Source organism: Globicephala melas, chromosome 8 (genome assembly GCF_963455315.2).
Source record: "Globicephala melas chromosome 8, mGloMel1.2, whole genome shotgun sequence".
Taxonomy (NCBI): Eukaryota; Metazoa; Chordata; class Mammalia; order Artiodactyla; family Delphinidae; genus Globicephala; species Globicephala melas.
Genome location: NC_083321.1, coordinates 7,936,226 through 7,958,607, shown reverse-complemented (window position 1 = coordinate 7,958,607; position 22,382 = coordinate 7,936,226). Strand labels below are relative to the sequence as shown.

Genomic DNA, 22,382 nt, shown 5'->3' with positions numbered 1-22,382 from the left:
ATAGGTGGCTTCTCTAGTTTGAATCGAGCTTCCCTCCAAATGACGGGACCCTTTGTGTGGTCTTGGGTCCACAAGCCCCACTTGCTTCCTGTGCTCACTGGGAGCAAAGGCAGGGCCCCACTGGAACCCCTGCCGCGCCGCCACCAGGGTGCTGGCTGTTGCTTCCTGCCCCCAGTGCCAGCACGCCCTGGGGAGGGGCCAGGCCCGCCCTGCTCTGATAAGGCGCGAGGGCTGGCCTCTGAAGGAAGCTCCACGGAGAGAGAGGAGAAGGAAGCACACAGTGGTCTGCAGGTGTGCGGGCTGCAGCCAGGAGCGGCTGACGCTCCGACCCCCACCTCCAGCCCCAGCCCCTTGCGGGGAAGGTAAGCCGGCCGGTGGCTGAAGACCCAAGGACCCTTCTCTTCCTCGCCCTCCGGCAGCCCCTCTGCCCAGCATGCCTCTCTCCATGTGGCAGCCTGGACTTTCCACTGCCCTAGAGAGGCTTTGGCTGGTTTGGGATGATGGAGCTGACCTTTGGGCCTGACTGGAACTATTTTCTGACCTGGGCTCACAACCGTTTCTAGGGTGGGCAGCTGCCAGTGTGGGCTTGGGCTGGGCCGTGGGCTGAGCAAGCTGACGGAGGTTGTGCTCAGCTCTGGCATCGAGCTGGGTGATGTCGAGTGAGGCCCTTCTTATTCTTACCGGGCCTCGTCTTCCCGTCTGCAAGAAGGGAGAGGGCTGGGCAACACAGACTCTGAAGGTCCCTTCAGCCCAATCATCTGTGACGGAGAGAGGGTCTGAGGCTCGCCTGCAACAACTCAGCTCCCAGCGTCTTGCTGCTGCCGTGGCATTCTGCCTTACGGGCTTGCTCCCTGGGCCCCCGCCTGTCCCGGGCATCACAGGCAGCCTACCAGGGCCCAGCTGCCCACCCTGCCTCCTTCCCACCCTCTCCCAGAGTTGCCGCAGCCATGGCGGGGATGAAGACAGCCACCGGGGACTACATCGACTCGTCCTGGGAGCTGCGGGTGTTTGTAGGAGAGGAGGACCCCGAGGCCGAGTCGGTCACCCTCCGGGTCACAGGGGAGTCACACATCGGTGGGGTGCTCCTGAAGATCGTGGAGGAGATCAGTGAGTGCCCACCACCCCCGTTGCCCACAGGGTCCCCTGGCACTTCCGGGCCAGCCCTGCTGCGTGGCCCTCGATAATGGAGTCACAGTGACTCAGGCACCAGCTTAATCATTTGGTTCCAAAAAAGACATTTCCCCAACTTCACTTCCCCTCCCTCCCACTGTCCTTCCTCCCTTCCTCCCGCTCCAACGGGTTCCACTAAGACCCCGAGGAGCAGACCTGGCCACGGTCCTCCGTTCACCCACTTCTGGGGCAGGAGAGGCCTTGCCTGGGCTGAGGCAGAGATCCCATTCTGGGGGTCGAGAGGAGCCCAGAGGGGGCTCCTGCTGACGTGGGGAGGGGCTCCCACACCCTCTCACTGGGCGGAAGGAAGCCCTCAGCAGGCTGGTGACAGGCCCAGCCTGGGTGAGAAGGCCCTGCCCCCACAGGAAGTTACAGCACAGCCGCCTCTGGTATCAGCCCTGGAGGGGAGCAGGGCCACTGACGCGGGGGCTTCTCATCGCCTTTCCCTGCTGGGGGTGCGGGCTGCCCCTTCCTGGGAGGGCGGCGGGCCCACTCTGATAGCCCGAGCCGGAAGGCAGGCCCGCGATAGTGCCAGCCTGGGTCCTGGGTCCCCCGGGGGTGGGGGTGAGTGGGCGGCCGGGAGGGAGGTCAGTGGCTTGTGGACAGCACGGGGCCGCAGGGCAGCCCGGCCACAGGGCTGAGGCGGTGAGGGAAGCCTCGAGAAGGCAGGGCCCAAGGAGGTTGTGAAAGCAGAAGTGGAGAGTAGAAGGTCCCTCAGGAGACCGGGTGTCAGACAGAGACTCAGGCAGGCTTGGCCGAACAGGGCGGAGAGGGTGACGACCGGGTGCTCCGGGAGAAGAGCCGGTTGGCCCCGGGACTTGGCCCACAGCAAAGCGCGAGGCCTGAACAAGGGGCCAGCCGGACCCACTCCTCCACCCGCTGCAGGGACCCCCGGGGTCAAGTCCCTCCAGCTCCTGTCCCCAGCCCCGAGCATACTGTTGTGCCCACCCCCCAGCTCCCACTCACTCCTTAGCACATCCGAGGTCGACTGATGGCCATGCTGGCTGGGCCAGCCCCTGATCTGGAGCGCAGCCGGGCAGGTGGGACCCACCCTTTAGCTGCCGACACAGGGCTGAGTGTTGGCTGCCGCACGGGGGAAGCCAGCACAGGGGCTGCGCCTAGCCCGGGACAGTATGAATCCTGAGAGGGGGCCGCAGCAGCGAGGAACAAGGCGACACGCTGGGGCGTGGGAGCGTGCGGTGCTGAATTGGAGCCTCTAGGCTGGGGAGGACTCCTGGAGTATGACAAGAAACGAGGCTGGCGTGAATGCCATAAGGCGTTTTGGACTCCATCCCGGAGGTGGAGGGCAGCTGTGCCGAAAGGTTTCCAGTGGGAGGCTGTCAGGCTAAGGCAGGCCCCTTGGGTCGGGTGACGATGGACAGGAGGTGAGTTTGGGGGAGGGCTGGCGTTGGTAAAATGTGGTGGCTAAAGTGAAAGGGAGGAAGCTCGGGCCTGGCAGGAGAGCCGTTGTCACCCAGCCCCCAGGGAGCTGCTGAGGGGAGGGGGCACCTCTGTCCAGTGTCAGGCAGAGCGCGGTGAAGTGGGGCACCTTGAGGGCTGGGACTAGGAGTCACCACATTTATAGTCCCAGAGCCGGGCACACGGGCTGGTGAAAAAAGGTTTCTGGAATGATTGAAGCCAGTGGACGTGCCCCTTAGCCAGTGGCTTGTGGGTTTCTGGCCTGGGGCTCACAGCAGGAAGATGAAGCCCTAGACTAGGTGAGACCCCGGGAAGAGGCCGTGGCTAAGGAGGGAGAAGAGGGTCCTCGGACTGAACCAACGGGCAAGCAAGGGGGCAGGCCAGGAGAGGGGGCCAACAGGACAGAACAAGAGCAAAGGGTCAGGAGGAGACGGGGAGTGGGTGCCACAAAACCAAGAACAGACGGAAGGCACAGAGGGCGACAGGGCAGGAGGAAGAGGGAGGGGGGTGGCGCAGAGGACGGGACCACTCCCCAGGAAGGGCTTTGACGCTAGTGGGCTCTGCTCTTCCACTGTGCTCACCCGGCACCAGTTCAGGCTCCTGAAGGGAAGACGGAGAGGAGAGCACGTGTCCTCCTTCACCAGCTGCATGACCTCGAAGTGCTCGCATTTCTATCCGAAGGCCCATGCGCCGTGTTGATGCGGCCGCACGCCTGTGTCACAGGCACCATGCACTCACCACGTGGCGGCAGGCACTGCGCAGTGTCCATTGCTGCTCGCATCTCAGGAACCAGAAAACTGAGGCCCAGAGAGGTTCAGGTCTTGGCCAAGGTCACAGAGCTAGTAACCACTAGATATTCATGGAGTGCCTGCTGCTGCGTGCCCGGCACAGCCCCAGGCCCTGCAGTTGCCTCTGGCTCCCAGGAATGCCAGAGAGAAGCCATGAAGCCAGGAACTGTGGGAGGATACAGGAGGTGCTGTACGGGAGAACCCAATGCACTGGAGTGTGTGAGATGGGAGCACGAAGATTCTGGGTTGGGGGCTCCCCTGGGAAGTGACTCCCCTCAGTAGCAACTGAGCCCAGGGAACAAGCAGGGTTAGCCAGCAAAGAGCCGTTCTGCCATGACCTCAGTCCTAGCCCCCAAGCCAACCCCGCCTGGCCCTGCCCCTGGCCTGGGCAGCGGAGGGGCGGTCACCACCTCTGAATTCCAGCCTTGTGCTCAGCACTGGGGGCAGGGCCCTCCAAGGCTGACGTGGCCCCCCTTGCCTGTGGCCTCACAGAGCGGAAGCAGGACTGGTCAGACCATGCCATTTGGTGGGAACAGAAAAGACAATGGCTGCTGCAGACCCACTGGACCCTGGACAAATACGGGATCCTGGCGGACGCCCGCCTCTTCTTTGGGCCCCAGCACCGGCCTGTCATCCTGCGACTGCCCAATCGCCGTGCCCTGCGCCTCCGAGCCAGCTTCTCCCAGCCCCTCTTCCGGGCTGTGGCTGCCATCTGCCGGCTCCTCAGTGAGTCCCCGGCTGGTCCCCACTCTGCCCCCTGCGAGGGTCCTGCCAGGGGGCACGTTCCCTCCCTTTCCAGGCCCAGCTGTTGTCACCTCGACCTTGCTGAGCTGTTCCCCATCCGGCTCGTGGGGCTGTGTGCTGCCCCGAACTGCCCATGGGTGGGGCGGGAGGTCACAGGACAGAACCCCAGCCCCCGCTGAGACCTCTGCTCCTCTCAGGTATCCGGCACCCTGAGGAGATGTCTCTGCTCCGGGCTCCTGAGAAGAAGGAGAAGAAGAAGAAGGAAAAGGAGCCGGAGGAGGAGGTGTATGACTTGACCAAGGTCGTCCTGGCCGGGGGTGAGTGCAGGCGGGGCAGCCCAGGGGCGGCCACAAGGGCAGGCCCCGGAGGCCTGGGGTCGGGGCCGGGCCTGGTTGACCGTGACCCGCACTCCAGGCGTGGCACCTGTGTCGTTCCGGGGGATGCCAGCCCACTTCTCAGACAGTGCCCAGACCGAGGCCTGCTACCACATGCTGAGCCGGCCACTGGCACCGCCAGACCCCCTGCTGCTCCAGCGCCTGCCTCGGCCCAGCTCCCTCTTGGACAAGACCCAGCTCCACAGCAGGTGCCTCGCCTGCCGGGTCTTCACCTGCCCTTGTGCCTGAGCCCCTGCTCCCAGAGCCCACACCCTCCCCTGTGTCCTGCTCGTCCCAAACCCACGCCTGTCCCCAGGCCTTTCCTGCACGTGTGTGCTCGCCCCAGCCCCTGCCCAGCCCCCCAGCCCGCCCCACTGCCCCCGGCTCAGCCCTGACCCAGCCTCTGCCTGCGCTGCGGCCCAGGTGGCTGGACTCGTCGCGGTGCCTCATGCAGCAGGGTATCAAGGCGGGGGACATGCTCTGGCTGCGCTTCAAGTACTACAGCTTCTTCGACCTGGATCCCAAGGTGGGCTGCGTCAGGGAGAAGGGGTGTCTGGATCAGTGGGACACGGGGACCTTGCTTCGGGGGTCTGGGCTCTAGGAACGTTAGACACGTGTAGGGGTCCGTCCATCTGTCCATTTGTCCATCCACACCCGTTTATTAACTCCATCGACATGGTGCTGGGCCCCGGTTGATGGCAAGACCTGTTTCTCAAGGACCATCAGGGAGATAATGACCACAGCTCAGTGTAGACGGTTGTAGGTGCCCCTGGGAAGGCTGCTCAGGTGGGAGGCACCCACACCTGCACTCAGGGAAGGCTTCCTGGAGGTGGTGGCACTGGGACCTGCAGGGACTAGGGGCAGGTGAAAGACGAGGCTTTGCGGGCGGGCACCTGTGTGCCTCTCTCCCTCCCTGCCTGCCGTCCCCACCGGCAACCAACAGGCTCCATGAATCCATCTGGAAAACCTCCAGGTGCTCCCTCTACCTGTGGCCCCACTTCTCTGAACCGCCTTCACTGCAAAACTGCTAAGCGCCATTGTCTCTAGAACCCTGGGGTCCAGCGTCTTTGCTCCCCGCAAGCCTTTCCTGTGGGTGCCCCTCGACTCCCTCTCTCTCCTCAGCCAACTCTATCCCAGAGTCTTCTATCCTGGAGTCCCTGTCCTGCTGAGGCGACCATGCCTTCCATGCTATCTGTCCCCTGCTCACTTCCCGTCCACTTCTTTTTTTTTTGGCTACACCACGCGGCATACAAGATCAAACCTGCACCCGCTGCAATGGAAGTCTTAACCACTGGATGGCCAGGGAGGTTCGCCATCCGCTTCTTACTTGGCCACTTGGGATCCCCACGCGCACAAGGGTCTGCAGCTGCCCTGCCCAGGTTCCTCAGCCCTTCCTCCTGTCTCCACAGCCTCTGGGAGTTGCAGGCTCCAGGGCTCCATTCCCCAGCCTCCTTCTCTCTACCCTTTCTCCCAGGAAGCTCCAGCCTCCTGGATTTAAGGGTCATGTCTGTGCTCTTTATAGATTTACCACCTCCAGCCCAGACCTCCCTCCCCTGAGCTCTAGACTCTCACGTCCAAATGGCTGTCTCTGCTCTGGCACCTAACAGGCATCTCAGCTTCTGCCTGAAACAGAACTCTTTTTTTTTTTTTTTGAAAGTAGCCTTCCACTAGGATAAGCCTACTTGTTTTGGACATAGTAACCTTTTAAAATTATTTATTTATTCATTTGTCTATTTATTTGCTGCATTGGGTCTTCGCTTTTGCCCGCAGGCTTTTCTCTAGTTGGGGCGAGCAGGGCTACTCTTCGTTGCGGTGTTCAGGCTTCTCATTGTGGTGGCTTCTCAAAGCACAGGTTCTAGGCGCACAGGCTTCAGTAGTTGCGGTGCATGGGCTCAGTAGTTGTGGCACGTGGGCTCAGTAGCTGTGGCACGCGGGCTCAGTAGTTGTGGCGCACGGACTTAGTTGCTCGGCCGCATGTGGGATCTTCCTGCACCGGGGATCGAAGCCGTGTCCCCTGCATTGGCAGGTGGATTCTTAACCACTGCGCCACCAGGGAAGTCCTGAAACAGAACTCTTGATTCCAAGTCTGCCCAGCACATCCTCCCACCATGGACTCATGGCAAAATTCCCACACTTACACTATTCTGGGTCTTTCCCTTTCCCTCTCATCTCATCCCTCCTTGTGTCCTGTTGATCCTTCCTTGAACTAAACATCCCAAACCACCCGTTCCTCTCCATCCCTTCATCTGTGCAGCGTCAGGCTCTCTCGTGTGAGTTGCTGCAGCCCCTCCTAATGGGCCTCTCTCCTCCTTTGGCCTCCCCAACCTCCACGCAGTATCTGGAATGAATGTTTACAGGTGCATTAGGTCCTGTAAATCCTGCTTAAAAGGCTCCTGTGGGTGCCTGTGGCCCAGGACCGTGCTGATCTGGCCCTGGCGCTGCCCACTCCCTCCCACCCGCCCAGCCCCCCTTTCCTCTCCGTCCACTTCCCCGTGCTCCTTCCTATCCTCCAGGCTGTTGTGCCCTTTTCCCTCCTTCCCTGCCTTCTTTTGTTTGTTGGTTTTTATTGAAGTATAGTTGATGAACAATATGATCTAAGTTACAGGTATACCATGTAGTGATTCACAATTTTTAAAGGTTATACTCCATTTATAGTTGTCATAGATTATTGGCTATGCTCCCTGTGTATTCCCTGCCTTCTTTTTATTTTTTAAATTTTTTAATTAATTTTTTTTTTTTTTGGCTGTGCTGCGTGGCTTGCAGGATCCCCCACCGGGGATCAAACCTGGGTCCCTGGCAGTGAAAACACCGAGTCCTAAACCACTGGACCTCCAGGGAATTCCCATGCCTGCCTTCTTTTGGATTGAGTGGTTTTCATGATTCCATTTATCTCCTTTATAAGAGTGTATTATCTATGCTGCTTTTTTTTTTCTCTTTTTAGCAGTTGCTTTAGGGGTTATAATTACCATCCAGTGAAACATCACTTCACTACAGTGTAAGAACCTTACAGTGGGATCCCCTCTTCCCCTCCCAGCCTCTGCGCTCTTGTTATCACACACTCCCCTTCTACATACGTCAAAGCCCACGATACATCGTCATCCTTGTTGCTGTTATTCTTATTTATTTATTTATTTTGCCGCGCCGCCCAGCTTGCAAGATCTTAGTTCCCTGACCAGGGATCGAACCCGTGCCCTTGGCAGTGAAAGCACGGAGTCCTAACCACTGGACTGCCAGGGAATTCCCTGTTGCTGTTATTATTATGATGATGGCTGTATTGAGAAATAATTCATTACCATATAATTTGCCCGTCTAAAGTGTAACAACTCAATGGTTTTTAGTATATTCACAGAGTTCTGCAACTATCACCACAATCAGCTTTAGAACATTTTCATCATCCCCAAAAGAAATCTCACGCCCATTAACAGTCACTCCTCACTTACCCCCCACCCCTCCTAGCCCCAGGCATCTACCAATCTCTTTCCTGACTCTACAGATTTGCCTGTTCTGGACATTTCATATATATGAAATCGTGCAACGTGTGGCCTTTTGTGGCTGGCTTCTTTCACTGAGCGTAATGTTTTCAAGGTTCATCCACGTTGTAGCCTGTCTCAGTGTTTCATTCCTTTTTATTGTAAAATTATATTTCATTGTACATATATGCCACACTTTATTTATCCATTCATCAGTTAATAGACATTTGTTTTACCCCCACTGGTTGGTTGTTAATGAACAATCCTGCCATGAATATTCATGTACAAGTTTTTGAGTGGACATATATTTTCATTTCTCTTGGGTATATATCAATACCTAGGAGTAGAATTGTTGAGTCATCATCATGATTATTTTTACTTTAACCAGTCCATTATTTTTTTTAACGTCTTTATTAGAGTATAATTGCTTTACAATGGTGTGTTAGTTTCTGCTTTATAACAAAGTGAATCAGTTATGCATACAAATATGTCCCCATATCTCTTCCCTCTTGCGTCTCCCTCCCTCCCACCCTCCCTATCCCACCCCTCTAGGTGGTCGCAAAGCACGGAGCTGATCTCCCTGTGCTATGCGGCTGCTTCCCACTAGCTATCTATTTTACATTTGGTAGTGTATATATGTCCATGCCACTCTCTCACTTTGTCCCAGCTTACCCTTCCCCCTCCCCGTATCCTCAAGTCCATTCTCTAGTAGGTCTGCATCTTTATTGCCGTCTTGCCCCTAGGTTCTTCATGACTTTTTTTTTTTTTTTAGATTCCATATAAAAATACGGAACACTTCACGAATTTGCGTGTCATCCTTGCGCAGGGGCCATGCTAATCTTCTCTGTATCGTTCCAATTTTAGTATATGTGCTGCCAAAGCGAGTACGGTCCATTATTTTTTTATTACACTTTTAGTTTTGAGATAACTGTACATTCACAGACAGTTGTAAGAACTAATACATGACATCCCAGATACCTGGAGACTTGTTACCCAGTTTCCCTCAACGAGTATCACAACCAGGACCTTGACATGATACAGTCAAGACACAGAAAAGTTCCATCAGCCAATCGTCCTGCAAATGCATTTTTAAAATATGGAAAGCAGTCTTTTCTCTCTGCCTACACACTCACCATTCCCTGCCGGGTCTTCACCTTCCTGTGTATAGATCTGGATTTCCAGCTGGTACCATCTTCTGTCTGCCTGAAGGACTTCCTTTAACATTTCTTGTCAAGCTGGTCTACTGGTGATGAATTCTTTCAGCTTTTGTATGTCTGTATAAGTCATTCTTTTGCCTTTGTTTTTTTTTTTTTTTTTTTTTTGTGGTACACGGGCCTCTCACTGTTGTGGCCTCTCCCGTTGCGGGGCACAGGGCCCAGCTGCTCTGCAGCATGTGGGATCCTCCCGGACCTGGGCACGAACCCGTGTCCCCTGCATCGGCAGACGGACTCCCAACCACTGCGCCACCAGGGAAGCCCTTGCCTTTGATTTTGAGAGATATTACTTGTTGTAGAATTCTTGGCTGACATTATTTTTTTCCTTAAAAATTCTGCCTCACAGTCTTGTGGCTTGTCTCTCTTTGTTTATCTGTATGAAACACACGTTTTTTTCTGACTGCTTTTATGATTTTCTCTTTATCACTGGTTTTAAACAATCTGATGATCACGTGCCTTGGTTCGCTTCAGGTTTCTCATGCTTGGGGTCCATTGAGCCTCCTCAATCTGAGTTTATAGTTTTCATCAACTTTGGAAAAATTTTGGCCTTTATTTTTTCAGGTATATTTTCTGCTCCCCCCTCTTTTATGGGATTCTGGTCACATGACTATTAGACTGCTTAAAATCATCCCACAGCTCACTGATGCTCTGTTCAGTGTTTTTTTCCCCAGTCTTATTTTTCCGTGTTTCATTTTGGATAGTTCTACCGCTCTATCCTCAAGTTTACTAATCTTTTCTTCTCCCGTGTCTAATATGTCATTAATACCCTGCCTAGAAGTTCAATTTTGACCTTTTTTAATATTTTCCATCTCTCCTTAACATGCTCATGCTTTTCTCTACCTTCTTGAACATACAGGATATATTTAAAATAATTTTTTTTAGTGTTTTTGTCTACTAATTCTATTATCTGTGTCGTTTCTGGATTTACTTTTATTGACTATTTATCTCCTAATTATGAATTGTATTTTTCTGCTTGTTCTCATGCCTGGAAATTTTTTTTGTTTTTTGGAAAATTTTTATTTGATGCCAGACACTACAAATCTTATGTTCTTGGGTCCTGGATTTTTTTTTTTTTTTTTGGTAGTGCTTTAAATATCTTTAAACCTTGTTTTGAAGTTAAGACACTTGGAAACAGTTTGCTCCTTCTAAGGTTTGCTTTGAACATGAACTAATCATTATAATTTATAATAATTAAATAATAATTAATTAGATCAGAAAAAAGCATCTTTTAATCTAGGGCTAATTTACCCCATTACTGTGGCAAGAGCCTTCTGAGTATTTTTTTTTTTTTTTTTTGCCACCCGGCTTGTGTGATCTTAGTTCCCTGACCAGGGATTGAACCTCGGCCCTTGGCAGTGGTCACCACTGGACCACCAGGGAATTCACGTGTTCTGAGTATTCTGATGTTATATATATGGTGAGGCTTCTCTAATCTGTGTTGGGAATATGAACTATTCCCACCCTCATGTGAGCTCTGGGAAGTGTTCCACCTGCTCCTTTTACTGTTTCTTTCTAGCCTTGAGTTATTTCCTTATACACGTGTGCTGATCGGTACCCAGCTAATGACTAAAGAGGAGCCCCCTGCTGATTTCCATCCAGAGTTTTCTATCTGTGCAGCTCTCTCCTCTGTAACACTCTGTCCTGTGAATTCTAGCTGCCTTGGACTCCCCAGATTCTCAACTGCACCTGCTCTCCTCAGGGAATATGCTGGGCTCCGTTTGGGGTCCTCCTCTTGGCTACAGCAGGCATGCTTGCTCCAGGCAGCAAGCGTGGGGCAACCTCACCATTCACTTGTTTTCCTTCTCTCAGGGATCCCTGTTCTGTGTGGTCTGTTGTCCAGTATCTAAAACCCGTTTGGTCTTTGTCGTTTTCTTTGTTTTAATTAAATTTTAGGGAATTCCCTGGAGGTCCAGTGGTTAGGGCTCTGTGCTCTCACTGCTGAGGGCCCAGGATCAATCTCTGGTTGGAGAAATAAGATCCCACAAACTGTGCGGCCAAAAGAAAAAAAAAAAAAAGCTTAAATTTTATTTTTAATCAAAGTAACATATGGTGGCTTAAAGAGTTGAATAGTCCTAATAGTAATAACAACAATTTAAAAAAAAACAACAAAAAACAGCTCCTTACCCCACCTCTCTTTATCCCAGATTTCTGATCCCTACAGACTATAGGTTTTGACTCTGTAGCTTTTTATTCTAGTGTTTACATCTATATGACAAGCTTATGTATGTCTATTCCCTTGACTTTTTCATTTCACGCATAATCTATTCACTTTGTGTGAAAGGTGAAGATTTATCTGTCTTATGTCCTCCTTCCTTCTCCCACAACACACGCATCTCTTTGCATCTTTGCAGTTGACCTGTGTTGTAGCTTTTGGTTAAAACAACATGAGTGTGGCTGTAAATAGTAACACATATAAATAACGTTCTTAGCTAAGCCACAGAGTAACTATACTTCCTTTCTTGGTTTATTTCTTTTCTATTAATTGTCTGTCTGTGTACAGTTAGAAGAGAGACCCCAAAAGGCTATCTGCACACTCTCTGTGAGTCTGTGGCTTGCCATGGGGCATCTTCAGAGTGATGAGGTGGGATGTTCTATAACCAACATTGCAACCTAAGGACGATGCCCCTTTCAAAATGATCGATCACCTTAGGATATCAGTCAGTGTTATTTCCTGGTCAGAACCGTGGAATGGTAGCAGTCTAGACCCACTGCTTAACTGTTGTCCTTGAACTTCCCTTCACTATTTCCTGGGAATTCCTATATTGGATTTCTTGATTCCTGGATCTCTTGTGTTCCTTTTTCTTGACTGACTCCCTCATCTTGATGGAGCATATATTTCAATAGCTTCCCCTAAAATGGTAAAATAGTAATAGCTTCCCCTAAGTGGTTTGAAATCCTGTGTGTTTGAGAAGGTCTCTGTTCTACCCTCACTTGCATGATAGTTTGGCTAGGTACAGAATTCTAGGTTTGAAACATTTTCCTGCCAAATTTTGAAGCCACCTTCCCATTGTCCTCTAGTTTCCAGTGTTGCTGTTGGGGAGTCCAATGCATTTTTTATTTTCAATCCTTCCACGTGTGACCCTTTTAATTTTTCTTGAAAGGGGAGGGGAGGCCCCAGAAGCTTTAAGAACCTTCTTGGGAGTTGCCTGGTGGTCTAGTGGTTAGGATTCAGCACTTTCACTGCCCTGGCCTGGGTTCAATCCCTGGTAGGGGAACTGAGATCCTGCAAGGATTGTTTTTATTTTGGCTGCATTGGGTCTTCGTTGCTGCGTGCAGGCTTTCTCTAGTTGCAGCGAGCGGGGTCTACTCTTCGTTGCGGTGCACTTGCGCTAGGTGCCCGGGCTTCAGTAGTTGTGGCACACAGCCTCAGTAATTGTGGCCTGCGGGCTCTAGAGCATGCAGGCTTCAGTAGTTGTGGCATTTGGGCTCAGTAGTTGTGGCTCACGGGCTCTAGAGTGCAGGCTCAGTAGTTGTGGCACACGGGCTTAGTTGCTCCACGGCATGTGAGATCTTCCCGGACCAGGGCTCGAACCCGTGTACCCTGCATTGGCAGGTGGATTCTTTTTTTTTTTTTTTTTTTTTTTTCGGTACTCGGGCCTCTCACTATTGTGGCCTCTCCCGTTGCGGGGCAACAGGCTCCGGACGCGCAGGCTCAGCGGCCATGGCTCACGGGCCCAGCCGCTCCGCGGCACGTGGGATCTTCCCGGACCGGGGCACGAACCCGTGTCCCCTGCATCGGCAGGCAGACTCTCAACCACTGCGCCACCAGGGAAGCCCAGCAGGTGGATTCTTAAACACTGCGCCACCAGGGAAGCCCTGATGTGCTTTTTATGTGGCTTTAATTTACATTTCCCCGATGACTAATCAAGTTGACAACTTTTTCGTGTGGCTATTAGCCATTTGGATATCCTCTTTTGTGAAGTTTCTTTCCAAAATTTTTGCCAGTTTTTATACTGAGTTGCTTGGCTGTTTCATATTGCTTTGTAGGAGTTCTTTATATATTCTGTACATGAGTACTTTGACAGATAAATATATTGTGAATATATTTTCCCACTCTGTGCTTTGCCTTTTCATTCTCTTGGTGGTTTATTTTGTTTTTTTTTTTTTAATATTTATTTATTGATTGATTGATTGCTGTGTTGGGTCTTCGTTTCTGTGCGAGGGCTTTCTCTAGTTGCGGCAAGTGGGGGCCACTCTTCATTGCGGTGCACGGGCCTCTCACTATCGCGGCCTCTCTTGTTGGGGAGCACAGGCTCCAGACGCGCAGGCTCAGTAATTGTGGCTCACGGGCCCAGTTGCTCTGCAGCATGTGGGATCTTCCCAGACCAGGGCTTGAACCCGTGTCCCCTGCACTGGCAGGCAGGCTCTCAACCACTGCGCCACCAGGGAAGCCCCTCTTAGTGGTTTATTTTGCTAAGCAGAAGCCCCTAATTTTAATATAATGTGAGTCGTATTTTTTCTTTTATGATTAATTTTTTGCACCCTGTTTAAGAAATCTTTTATTCTAAGATCACACAGATGTAGGCCTATTTTTCTCCAAAGACTTTATTGTTTTAACTTTGATATTTAGATCTTTTACCCAAATGGAATTGATATTTGTATGTAGTGTGAGGTAGGGATACAAAAACTTTATTAATTTTTAAATTAAAAAAAATGTACCATATGGGTATCCAATTGACCCAGGTCCATTTACTGAAAAGAGCATCCTTTCCCCAGTGATGGCAAGATCACCTTTGTCTTAAGTCAGGTGAACATACATGTGTGGGTCTCTCTCTGACTCTCTTTGATTACATTGATCAATTTGTCTCTCTTTGTGAATGCCATGCTGTCTTAATTACTATAACTTTATGATCACGTTCCTTTTATTTATATTTTATCTTTATAAAAAACTTATTTATTTATTTATTTTTGGCTGCATTGAGTCTTTTTTTTTTTTAATTTTAAAATATTTATTTATTTATTTTTGGCTGCGTTGAGTCTTTGTCACTTCGTGTGGGCTTTCTCTAGTTGTGGGGAGCGGGGTCTACTCTTCGTGTGGTGCATGGGTTTCTCATTGCGGTGGCTTCTCTTGTTGCAGAGCGCGGGCTCTAGGTGCACACTCTCAGTAGTTGTGGAGCACGGGCTTAGTTGCTCTGCAGCATGTGGGATCTTCCTGGACCAGGGCTCGAACCCGTGTCCCCTGCATTGGCAGGCAGATTTTTAACCACTGCGCCACCAGGGAAGCCCTGCATTGGGTCTTTGTTGCTGTGTGTGGGCTTTCTAAAGTTGAGGTGAGCAGGGGCTACTCTTCGTTGTGGTGTGTGGGCTTCCCATTGCGGAGGCTTCTCTTGTTGCGGAGCACAGGCTCTAGGCATGTGTGCTTCAGTAGTTGTGGCTCACGGACTCTAGAGCGTAGGCTTGGTAGTTGTGGCACACGGGCTGAGTTGCTATCTTCCAGGACCAGGGCTTGAACCTGTGTCACCTGCATTGGCAGGCGATTCTTAACCACTGCGCCACCAGGGCAGCCCCACATTCCTTTTAAAAATAGCGTCCTGTTCTTGTTTTATGAGTGCAGTATTTTGTCTCTGTAAGGATTCTGACTGGTGGTGTTTGAAGTTTTTTCTGCTCCCTACATTGTGTTTATTTCCTCCAAGCTCTTTTTTTCCCCTGACTATAGTTCATGGGTCTTTGTTGTTCATTCCAGCAGCTTTCCTAAAATGTGGGTAATCTCTGCCTGTCTTTTCATATTTAGAAGTAAGGCTCTAAGAAGCCAGTTGGAAACCCTAAGTAGATGAATAGGGCTTGGCATTTTAGGCCTCCTGGGGAAGATGGGGCAGGAATGCCACTTTCTGTGGGGGGTTTCTCTTTGGCTTCTCAGCAGTGAATGCTCTGATCTCCTGACTGGGGAATAGTAGGCTCATTGCCAATGTCTTTGGTGACAAGTGGGGAAGGGCTGGGGATGTCTCACCTTTCAACATGCCAACTATCCCTTAATTCAGCTGTTTTCAGCACAATGCGCCCCACACCCAGATGTACCAAATGCAGGGGTACCTCTGGCTCAGCACCTCGAGAGTAAATCTCTGGTTTCTACCTGGTGCCAGCCGGCTGTCACTTGGCTGCAGGGAGTGGGGAGGGAAGTGCTCTCTTTATAGACTTTCTGTGGTCCTCATTTCAGCCCACCCTCGCCTCCCAGAGGATCCCAGACCTGAGCCTGTCCGCCATGTGAACTGGATGCCTTTGTTCAGATCTTAGTATTTTTGCTGTTTGCTTTCTGATCTTTTTTTTTTTTAACATCTTTATTGGAGTATAACTGCTTTACAATATTGTGTTAGTTTCTGCTGTATAACAAAGTGAATCAGCTATATGTATACATATATCCCCATATGCCCTCCCTCTTGCATCTCCCTCCCACCCTCCCTATCTCACCCTTCTACGTGGTCACAAAATTCATTAGTGCGTTTGCCATAGAACAAGAGAGGGAAAAGGGTGTGAGATCCCAGCTCTCCTTCCCTGCAACTCAGTTCCTGTCCATGTTTTTGCTTGTTCATCTTCCAAAATTTTGTCGGTCTCTCTCACCAGCCGTAGTTGTCTCCCCTCTCTCTTCTCTGTCCTTTTGGGTTTATCCTTCTTATGCCTTTGCTATCAATTTTGGCAGGTTTCAGAGGGAGCGTGGGCTTGGTCTTCTGTGGGTAACTGGGATCCCCCTTTGAGTTCCTTCTCTCTGGAATGTTCTTCCTACCACTCTTCCCTTCAGTGGCTTGTCCATCCGCAGGTCTCAGTGCAGCCGCACCCCAGTTCCATTTTCTCTCATCACCATCAAACTTGTGGGCTTCCTGCCTGAGCACACAAGTGAGATGCCCTTTGGAAGCTACTTCCTTTCTCGCTTTGATTGTACTTTTGAATCACTTCACTTATTTACCGACTGGTTTACTTGGTCCCCATTGTCCATTCAGCAGCATGCAGGGCACACAGCAGACAAATACTCAATATCTGCACAGAGAGGTTTAGAGGGAAGGGGCTGCCGCTTTCCTGGGCAGATGGGGCTGGCAGGCTGGGATTGGGGTTGCGGAGCCACCAAATGAACCTGCACAGCACAGAGGGCAGGGCTGAGGCCTGAGGCTCGCAGGAGCTGGCTGCAGGGGGTGCTCAGGGCAGTTAGCACCGACCAACCCAGCCTCCCCTCCCACCGCTCCAGACAGACCCGGTGAGGCTGACGCAGCTGTACGAGCAGGCTCGGTGGGACCTGCTGCTGGAGGAGATTGACTGCACTGAGGAGGAGATGATGGTGTTTGCAGCCCTACAGGTGCCGGGCAGGCCTGGGAACCCCGGGTGGCTAGGTGCGCGCCAGGCCCAGGGCAGGGAGGGTGTTCCGGCGGGGGCCCACCTCCGGGGAAGCCCAGCTGAGGGCACTGTTGGGCTAAGGGGCTGCCCGCTCAGCCCTCCCTGGTCACGTGCTCCTCCCAGTACCACATCAACAAGCTGTCCCAGAGTGGGGAGGCGGACGAACCGCCTGGCACAGACCCGGGGCTGGATGACCTGGATGCAGCCCTGAGCAACCTGGAGGTGAAGCTGGAGGGGTCAGCGCACACGGACGTGCTGGTGAGGAGGGGCCCCAGTCAGGGGTTGGGGTCAGGGTCAAGTGCAGGTACCAGCACCCCCCTGACTCCTCTCCTCCCCAGGACAGCCTCACCACCATCCCAGAACTCAAGGACCATCTCCGGATCTTCCGGTGAGTCTGGGCCCAGAATTGGCAGCCCTGCTGGAGGGGCCCAGGAGGGAGGGAGGGGGCCTGTCACGAACCTCCCACCTCACCCTCAGGCCCCGGAAGCTGACCCTGAAGGGGTACCGCCAGCACTGGGTAGTGTTCAAGGAGACCACGCTGTCCTACTACAAGAGCCAGGACGAGGCCCCCGGGGACCCCATTCAGCAGCTCAACCTCAAGGGTGAGTGAGGGCGGATTGGCCAGGAGAGGGCAAGGGCTGTGTGCTGGCCAGGTGAATGCTCTCACTTGTCTCCTCCTGGGGGCAGGGAAGATGCCCTCTGACCTGTGGCCACTGTGCAGGACTGGCCTTCACCCAGGGCCCTCTCAACAGGGCTCCCTCTCCCAGCCTAGCCCCCCCCCTTCTTCCTCCAGGCTGTGAAGTGGTCCCTGATGTCAACGTCTCAGGCCAGAAGTTTTGCATTAAACTCCTGGTGCCCTCCCCTGAGGGCATGAGTGAGATCTACCTGCGGTGCCAGGATGTGAGTGAGGGCTGGGCAGGGGCCAGGGCTGAGCCAGGCCAAGGGCAGGGGCTGAGCTAGAGCCTCGCCAGCCCCTCACCTCCCTCTCCCCCGCCCCCAGGAGCAGCAGTACGCCCGCTGGATGGCCGGATGCCGACTGGCCTCCAAGGGCCGCACCATGGCGGACAGCAGCTACTCCAGCGAGGTGCAGGCCATCCTGGCTTTCCTCAGCCTGCAGCGGACAGGCGGCGGGGGCTCAGGCAACCACCCCCAGGGCCCTGATGCCTCCGCCGAGGGCCTCAACCCCTACGGGCTTGTCGCCCCCCGCTTCCAGCGAAAGTTCAAGGCCAAGCAGGTGCCAGAGGGAGTAGGTGGCGGGAATGGCCAGAGGGTTTACCGGCCACCCTTGGCCCTGGATGTCCACAGAGCCTTCCTGTGGAAACGCACACGCTCACTCGCTCCTTCTCCCACCTGGGTCCCTGAGACAGCGTGCTGCTCCCCACCCTCTGTGGGGGTGTCACGGTCCAGCTGCCCATGTCCACCTCAGGGCCCGGCTCAGCTCACATGTGCTGAACGGTGAGAGGGTGCACTCAGGTGGACCCACACTGGGCACTGGCCCTGCCCCAGGTTCAGCATCCTGTCTCCCTGATGGGGACAGGCAGGGGGTCTCAGGGACCTTGGCAGCCCCTCACCAGCGTTGTCCCGCAGCTCACTCCACGGATCCTGGAAGCCCACCAGAATGTGGCCCAACTCTCGCTGTCTGAGGCCCAGCTGCGCTTCATCCAGGCCTGGCAGTCCCTGCCTGACTTCGGCATCTCCTACGTGGTGGTCAGGTATGAGTACCACCCCGGTCCATTCTGCTAAGCACCATCTCTGAAGATGGTGAAGCCATCTGAAGCCTTCCTTCCCGTCCTCTGCGGGGAGACCTTACCGAGGGCAGCCTGCGTGCACCCGCTTCCATCCTGCAAACACAAGAGAGGGATCAGGCGGGGAGAGCAGGGGATCCCGCCCCGTCCCAGCTCTGCCGTACACCATTTCCTCTCTGGGCCTTGGGCAGCTGACCTGCAGGACAGGGCTGGGTGGCTGCTGTGTCAGGAAGTGCCCCTGTGACTGCCCCTATTCCAAGCCTGCAAAGATAGGAGCAAGTGGATGACGATGCTACAAAAAAAAGCTGCTGTCGAAAAGCACGGACTGATGCTGCTAAATGCTGTCATTGTGATTATAGTAATTAACCCCCATTTTCCAGATGAGCAACTTGAGACCCAGAAAACCTAAGAGATTTACTTGCCAGCTTGCTGCTGAGCTCCGCACCTGGCTGTCTGGGAGGGCTCCGGGGCCACGAAGGGTGGGGCCCCGGCTCACACTCTCCCCTTGGGCACCAGGTTCAAGGGCAGCAGAAAAGACGAGATTCTGGGCATCGCCAACAACCGACTGATCCGCATCGACTTGGCCGTGGGCGACGTGGTCAAGACCTGGCGCTTCAGCAACATGCGCCAGTGGAATGTCAACTGGGACATCCGGCAGGTGGGCCGGGAGTGAGGGTGGGGGAGGGACACGGGCTGGGCCAGACCCAACCAGGGCAGGGCTGCTCCCTCATCCCACCCCCGACCAGCCCTCTGACTGCCCACCCCACAGGTAGCCATTGAGTTTGACGAGCACATCAACGTGGCTTTCAGCTGCGTATCTGCCAGCTGCCGCATCGTGCATGAGTACATTGGGGGCTACATCTTCCTGTCAACGCGGGAGCGGGCCCGCGGGGAGGAGCTGGACGAGGACCTCTTCCTGCAGCTCACAGGAGGCCACGAGGCCTTCTGAAGCCTGTCTTACTGCCCCCGCCCCACTCACCACCTTCCATGACCGCTCCAAAGCCCACACCCATTAGGATTCACTTCCCACATCCTCTCCAGACGTGCACTGACCGAGCTGGGCACATTCACCCACTGTCACTGGCCTTGTGTAGACCAGGGACCTGGCTGGGCCAGACTCTGCCATCCCGCAGGCTAGGGAGAGGGGGCTCTAGTTTGTACAGCACCCGCCCTTCCCTGTTTGAGTGACCAAGACCAACACCCCTGACCTAGCTGTAGTCCCTGAGCACATGAGGAAGACTGGCTACAGCTACAGGATGATGACTCATAGGTTCAAACTGGAGTTTCTCTTTTGTTATCTTTTTACATTAAAAAAAATATTTTATTGTTGGGTCATCCTTCTTCCTCTGGAGCTGTGCTTGGGGTCACTCTGACACTCTGTTTCTTCATTACCAGCCAAGGAGAGGGGCTTTCCTGAGAGAGAAAAGAGTTGGTTAGAGAAGGGAGAACTAAGTCAGTCTGGGGTTGGGAGCTGGGAAAGAGGTGAGGGCAGAGGGCACAGGCTTCAGGCACAAAGAATAGTGGTGAGGTGGCGGTTCTTACGGGTGGGGCGTAGCTGCAGGGCCTCCTTGAAATACTTGGGAGGCAGGACGCCATCAGCGTTCCCTGGAGTCAGGATCACCCCATTAGCAGCGCGGAAGAAGGGGATTCCATCTGCAGACAGAGCCAGAGATGTGGCTCATGCCCTCTCTGAAGGCCTGGGGCAGTACCTGCTGTGTCCAGACTCACCTGCCAGGGCCAGGGGCCCGTTGATGAACACAGCCACCTCGCAATTTGGCCGCATGCCTGAGTAGACAATTGGAGCTGCGGTCTGGGGCGTCTGGATTGTGGTTATCAAACCTGGGTGGGCTGGGGTCCTGAGCTCACTGCGGTGCGGGTGGGGGGTTGCTCCTGCATGCAGGGCTTGGGCTGCCCCTGGACAAGAGGCTATGACCCTTGGAGGAGGACCTGGGAGCACAGAATGGGTGGGAGTAGCTTGGGGGGGGGCACTGACCACTGATGACACCAGGGTCCCCAAGCAGTCCCGCGGCCAGGTGGATGTGCGTCCTCCCCTGGCAGGATAGGCCCTTGAGCAGGATGGATGGCCAGTGCTGCCAGAATGTGCCATGGACGAGCACCAGGGGCAGGGCCTGTGGGGTCTCCAGGGGAATCAGCTCCAACTCAGGTACCTGGGATGGATGGGGAATGGGCAACAGTGAGACCCCCTCACAGACAGGGGTCTCACATGGCTCTCCCACTTGTCCCCTTAGCTCCCACCTTCAGGGAGTGACCCTGATTGGCCCGGATGAGAGGGCCGGTGCCGGGGTCCCCTGGCTGCAGGGCGAACCGCTGCTTCCCATTGGTGTCCACCACACGCTGCACATCTTCAACTGAGAAGCTGCAGAACTGGGGCAGCTGCAGGAGGGTGTCCAGGGGCACAAAACCATCTGTGGGCAGGTAGAGTGGTCAGGAGCTGAACTTGCTCTGGCCTGGGCCCCAGTTAACAGGGGAAGCCACAGGCAACGAGAACAGAGTCTGTATGACCTTTAGAAAGTCTCCCCTGGGACTTCCCTGGTGGCACAGTGGTTAAGAATCCGCCTGCCAATGCAGGGGACACAGGTTCGAGCCCTGATCCAGGAAGATCCCACATGCCGCAGAGCAACTAAGCCCGTGTGCCACAACTCCTGAGCCTGCGCTCCAGAGTCCACGAGCCACAACTACTGAAGCCTGCACGCCTAGAGCCCGTGCTCCACAACAAGAGAAGCCACTGCAATGAGAAGCCCGCGCACTGCAACAAAGAATAGCCCCCACTCGCCGCAACTAGAGAAGCCCGTGCGCATCAACGAAGACCAAAGGCAGCCAAAAGTTTAAAAATTAATTAATTAAAAAAAAAAAAGAAAGTCTCCCCTTTCTGAGCCTCAGTTTCTCAACTTATATGGGAATAGGATCTGCCTCATGGAGGGTCACAAAGATCAAGTGACCCTTTTGAGCACAGTACCCAGCCCAGAGCGGACACTCAGTAAACATCAGTTACCCCAACACCCTCACAGTGCCCAGTCTTGGGATAAGTGTTTATTGGGCCACTGGGCTGGAGGTATCACCAGGCCTGGCCCAGACAGAGGCTCCTCTCCCAGTCTTCCCTGGACATTATACTGGGCTCTGGGCCTCGGTCTTCCCTATACACGGAAGGGATGTACCTTCTGTGCTGTTCTCATAGGACTGCGGTGGGAGCCATGAGGGAAGGCAGTCACAGACAGGCTCACACTGCTCCCTGGGCTCCAACCACTCCTGGGCCCAGCCTCTAAAATGCTCACTTACCGGGCCCCATGGGAAGCCCCAGCTTCAGGGCCCCGTGGCGCAGGGCATAGGACAGAGCTTTGGACAGTTGTACATCCCGGTCCTGAAAGAGCCCAGAGGCGGCCGTTAGTCCCCGTGGTGACCCTGCCCTGCTGAACTCAGTGATCTGCTGTAGGAGACCAGAGGGAGAGGAGTCCCTGTGCTCCCCGGGAACAGCACAATCCATCCGCCCCCACTCCCACCCGACCAGCATTTCCCAGGGAGCAGGACCCCCTCCCCTGCCCTCCCACATTGGGAGCAGGGGTGAGGGTGGAGGGGGCGCACCTGTTCCCGGGGTCTGTGAGCCCTTCTACCCTTGGGCCCTGCTGCTTCCTGCCTCCTTCCTCTAGAGGCGTTCATGGCCAAGACCTGTGGGGAGCAGTGAAATGTGGAGACTGTTAAGGACCTTCCCATGTCCCCACGATGCCCAGAAAGTCACAAAGCCTCGGGATGTGAGAGCTGGGAGGGAGATATTCAGATTTCTAAATTCACTTCCCACCCCTAACTCCCTGGTGCAGATAGGGAAACTGAGGCCCAGCAAGACTTGCCCAAGGTGACACTCTGTCAGCCACAGGGCCCAGGGAAGTCAAGCCCCTGCGACCCAGGCTCCTGGTCTGCCCCGCAAAGCGGGCCTGGGGAGGCGGGGCCGGCAACCAGGCTAACGGGGCAAAAATGTCTGGGCCGGCCAGAGAAACAGAGCCGGGACAGACGGGAAGGCTCACCGACTCCGGGGGCCGGGCAGCTGACCCGGACGGGCCCGTCAGCTGACCCCGACGGGCCCTGAGCGCCAGGACCGGCCAATGAGAAGCCGAGGAAGAAGGGG

At 54.1% G+C, this 22,382-nt stretch overlaps 2 protein-coding genes and 1 non-coding gene across 5 annotated transcripts; 1 reads left to right on the top strand and 2 right to left on the bottom strand.

The window, feature by feature from the left end:
• The first annotated feature begins 234 nt into the window (after positions 1 to 234).
• FERMT3 (FERM domain containing kindlin 3) lies at positions 235 to 19,579 on the top strand. The gene is made up of 15 exons (XM_030833787.3): positions 235 to 362; positions 935 to 1,107; positions 3,870 to 4,103; positions 4,319 to 4,438; positions 4,536 to 4,704; positions 4,919 to 5,021; positions 16,354 to 16,461; positions 16,623 to 16,757; positions 16,838 to 16,887; positions 16,977 to 17,101; positions 17,293 to 17,399; positions 17,500 to 17,733; positions 18,087 to 18,211; positions 18,761 to 18,902; positions 19,014 to 19,579. The coding sequence occupies exons 2-15, from the start codon at positions 948 to 950 to the stop codon at positions 19,191 to 19,193; spliced, it is 1,992 nt and encodes a 663-aa protein (XP_030689647.1). The 5' UTR covers positions 235 to 362; positions 935 to 947; the 3' UTR covers positions 19,194 to 19,579.
• Positions 8,747 to 8,853, bottom strand: LOC115840720 (U6 spliceosomal RNA). Its single transcript, XR_004034557.1, has one exon. It is a non-coding gene; the product is annotated as a U6 spliceosomal RNA (small nuclear RNA).
• On the bottom strand, positions 15,588 to 22,371 carry TRPT1 (tRNA phosphotransferase 1). Of its 3 annotated transcripts, none has more exons than XM_060303032.2 (10): positions 22,282 to 22,371; positions 21,845 to 21,928; positions 21,542 to 21,689; positions 20,501 to 20,670; positions 20,238 to 20,412; positions 19,973 to 20,029; positions 19,787 to 19,897; positions 18,663 to 19,657; positions 18,441 to 18,505; positions 15,588 to 18,340 (listed from the first exon to the last, which is right to left on the bottom strand). In XM_060303032.2, exons 2-8 carry the CDS (start codon positions 21,917 to 21,919, stop codon positions 19,566 to 19,568), a joined length of 828 nt encoding a protein of 275 aa, XP_060159015.1. In that variant the 5' UTR covers positions 21,920 to 21,928; positions 22,282 to 22,371; the 3' UTR covers positions 15,588 to 18,340; positions 18,441 to 18,505; positions 18,663 to 19,565. The 3 variants fall into 3 exon arrangements, with proteins under 3 accessions (XP_060159015.1, XP_060159014.1, XP_030689649.1); XM_060303031.2 differs by having other exon boundaries at positions 18,690 to 19,657; XM_030833789.3 differs by having other exon boundaries at positions 18,441 to 19,657; positions 21,542 to 21,623; positions 22,282 to 22,361.
• Positions 22,372 to 22,382: the final 11 nt, after the last annotated feature.

Bases quoted from the DNA above. Each gene is read 5' to 3' on its own strand.
- FERMT3 (XM_030833787.3), top strand. From the start codon at position 948: ATGGCGGGGATGAAGACAGCCACCGGGGACTACATCGACTCGTCCTGG. The intron at 4,705-4,918 runs GTGCCTCGCCTG...GCTGCGGCCCAG, and splicing joins AAGACCCAGCTCCACAGCAG to GTGGCTGGACTCGTCGCGGT. The intron at 17,400-17,499 runs GTGAGTGAGGGC...CCCCGCCCCCAG, and splicing joins TCTACCTGCGGTGCCAGGAT to GAGCAGCAGTACGCCCGCTG.
- TRPT1 (XM_060303032.2), bottom strand. From the start codon at position 21,919: ATGAACGCCTCTAGAGGAAGGAGGCAGGAAGCAGCAGGGCCCAAGGGT. The intron at 20,671-21,541 runs GTAAGTGAGCAT...ACCTGCCCACAG, and splicing joins GGGGCTTCCCATGGGGCCCG to ATGGTTTTGTGCCCCTGGAC. The intron at 20,030-20,237 runs GTCAGTGCCCCC...TTGTCTACTCAG, and splicing joins GGACCCTGGTGTCATCAGTG to GCATGCGGCCAAATTGCGAG.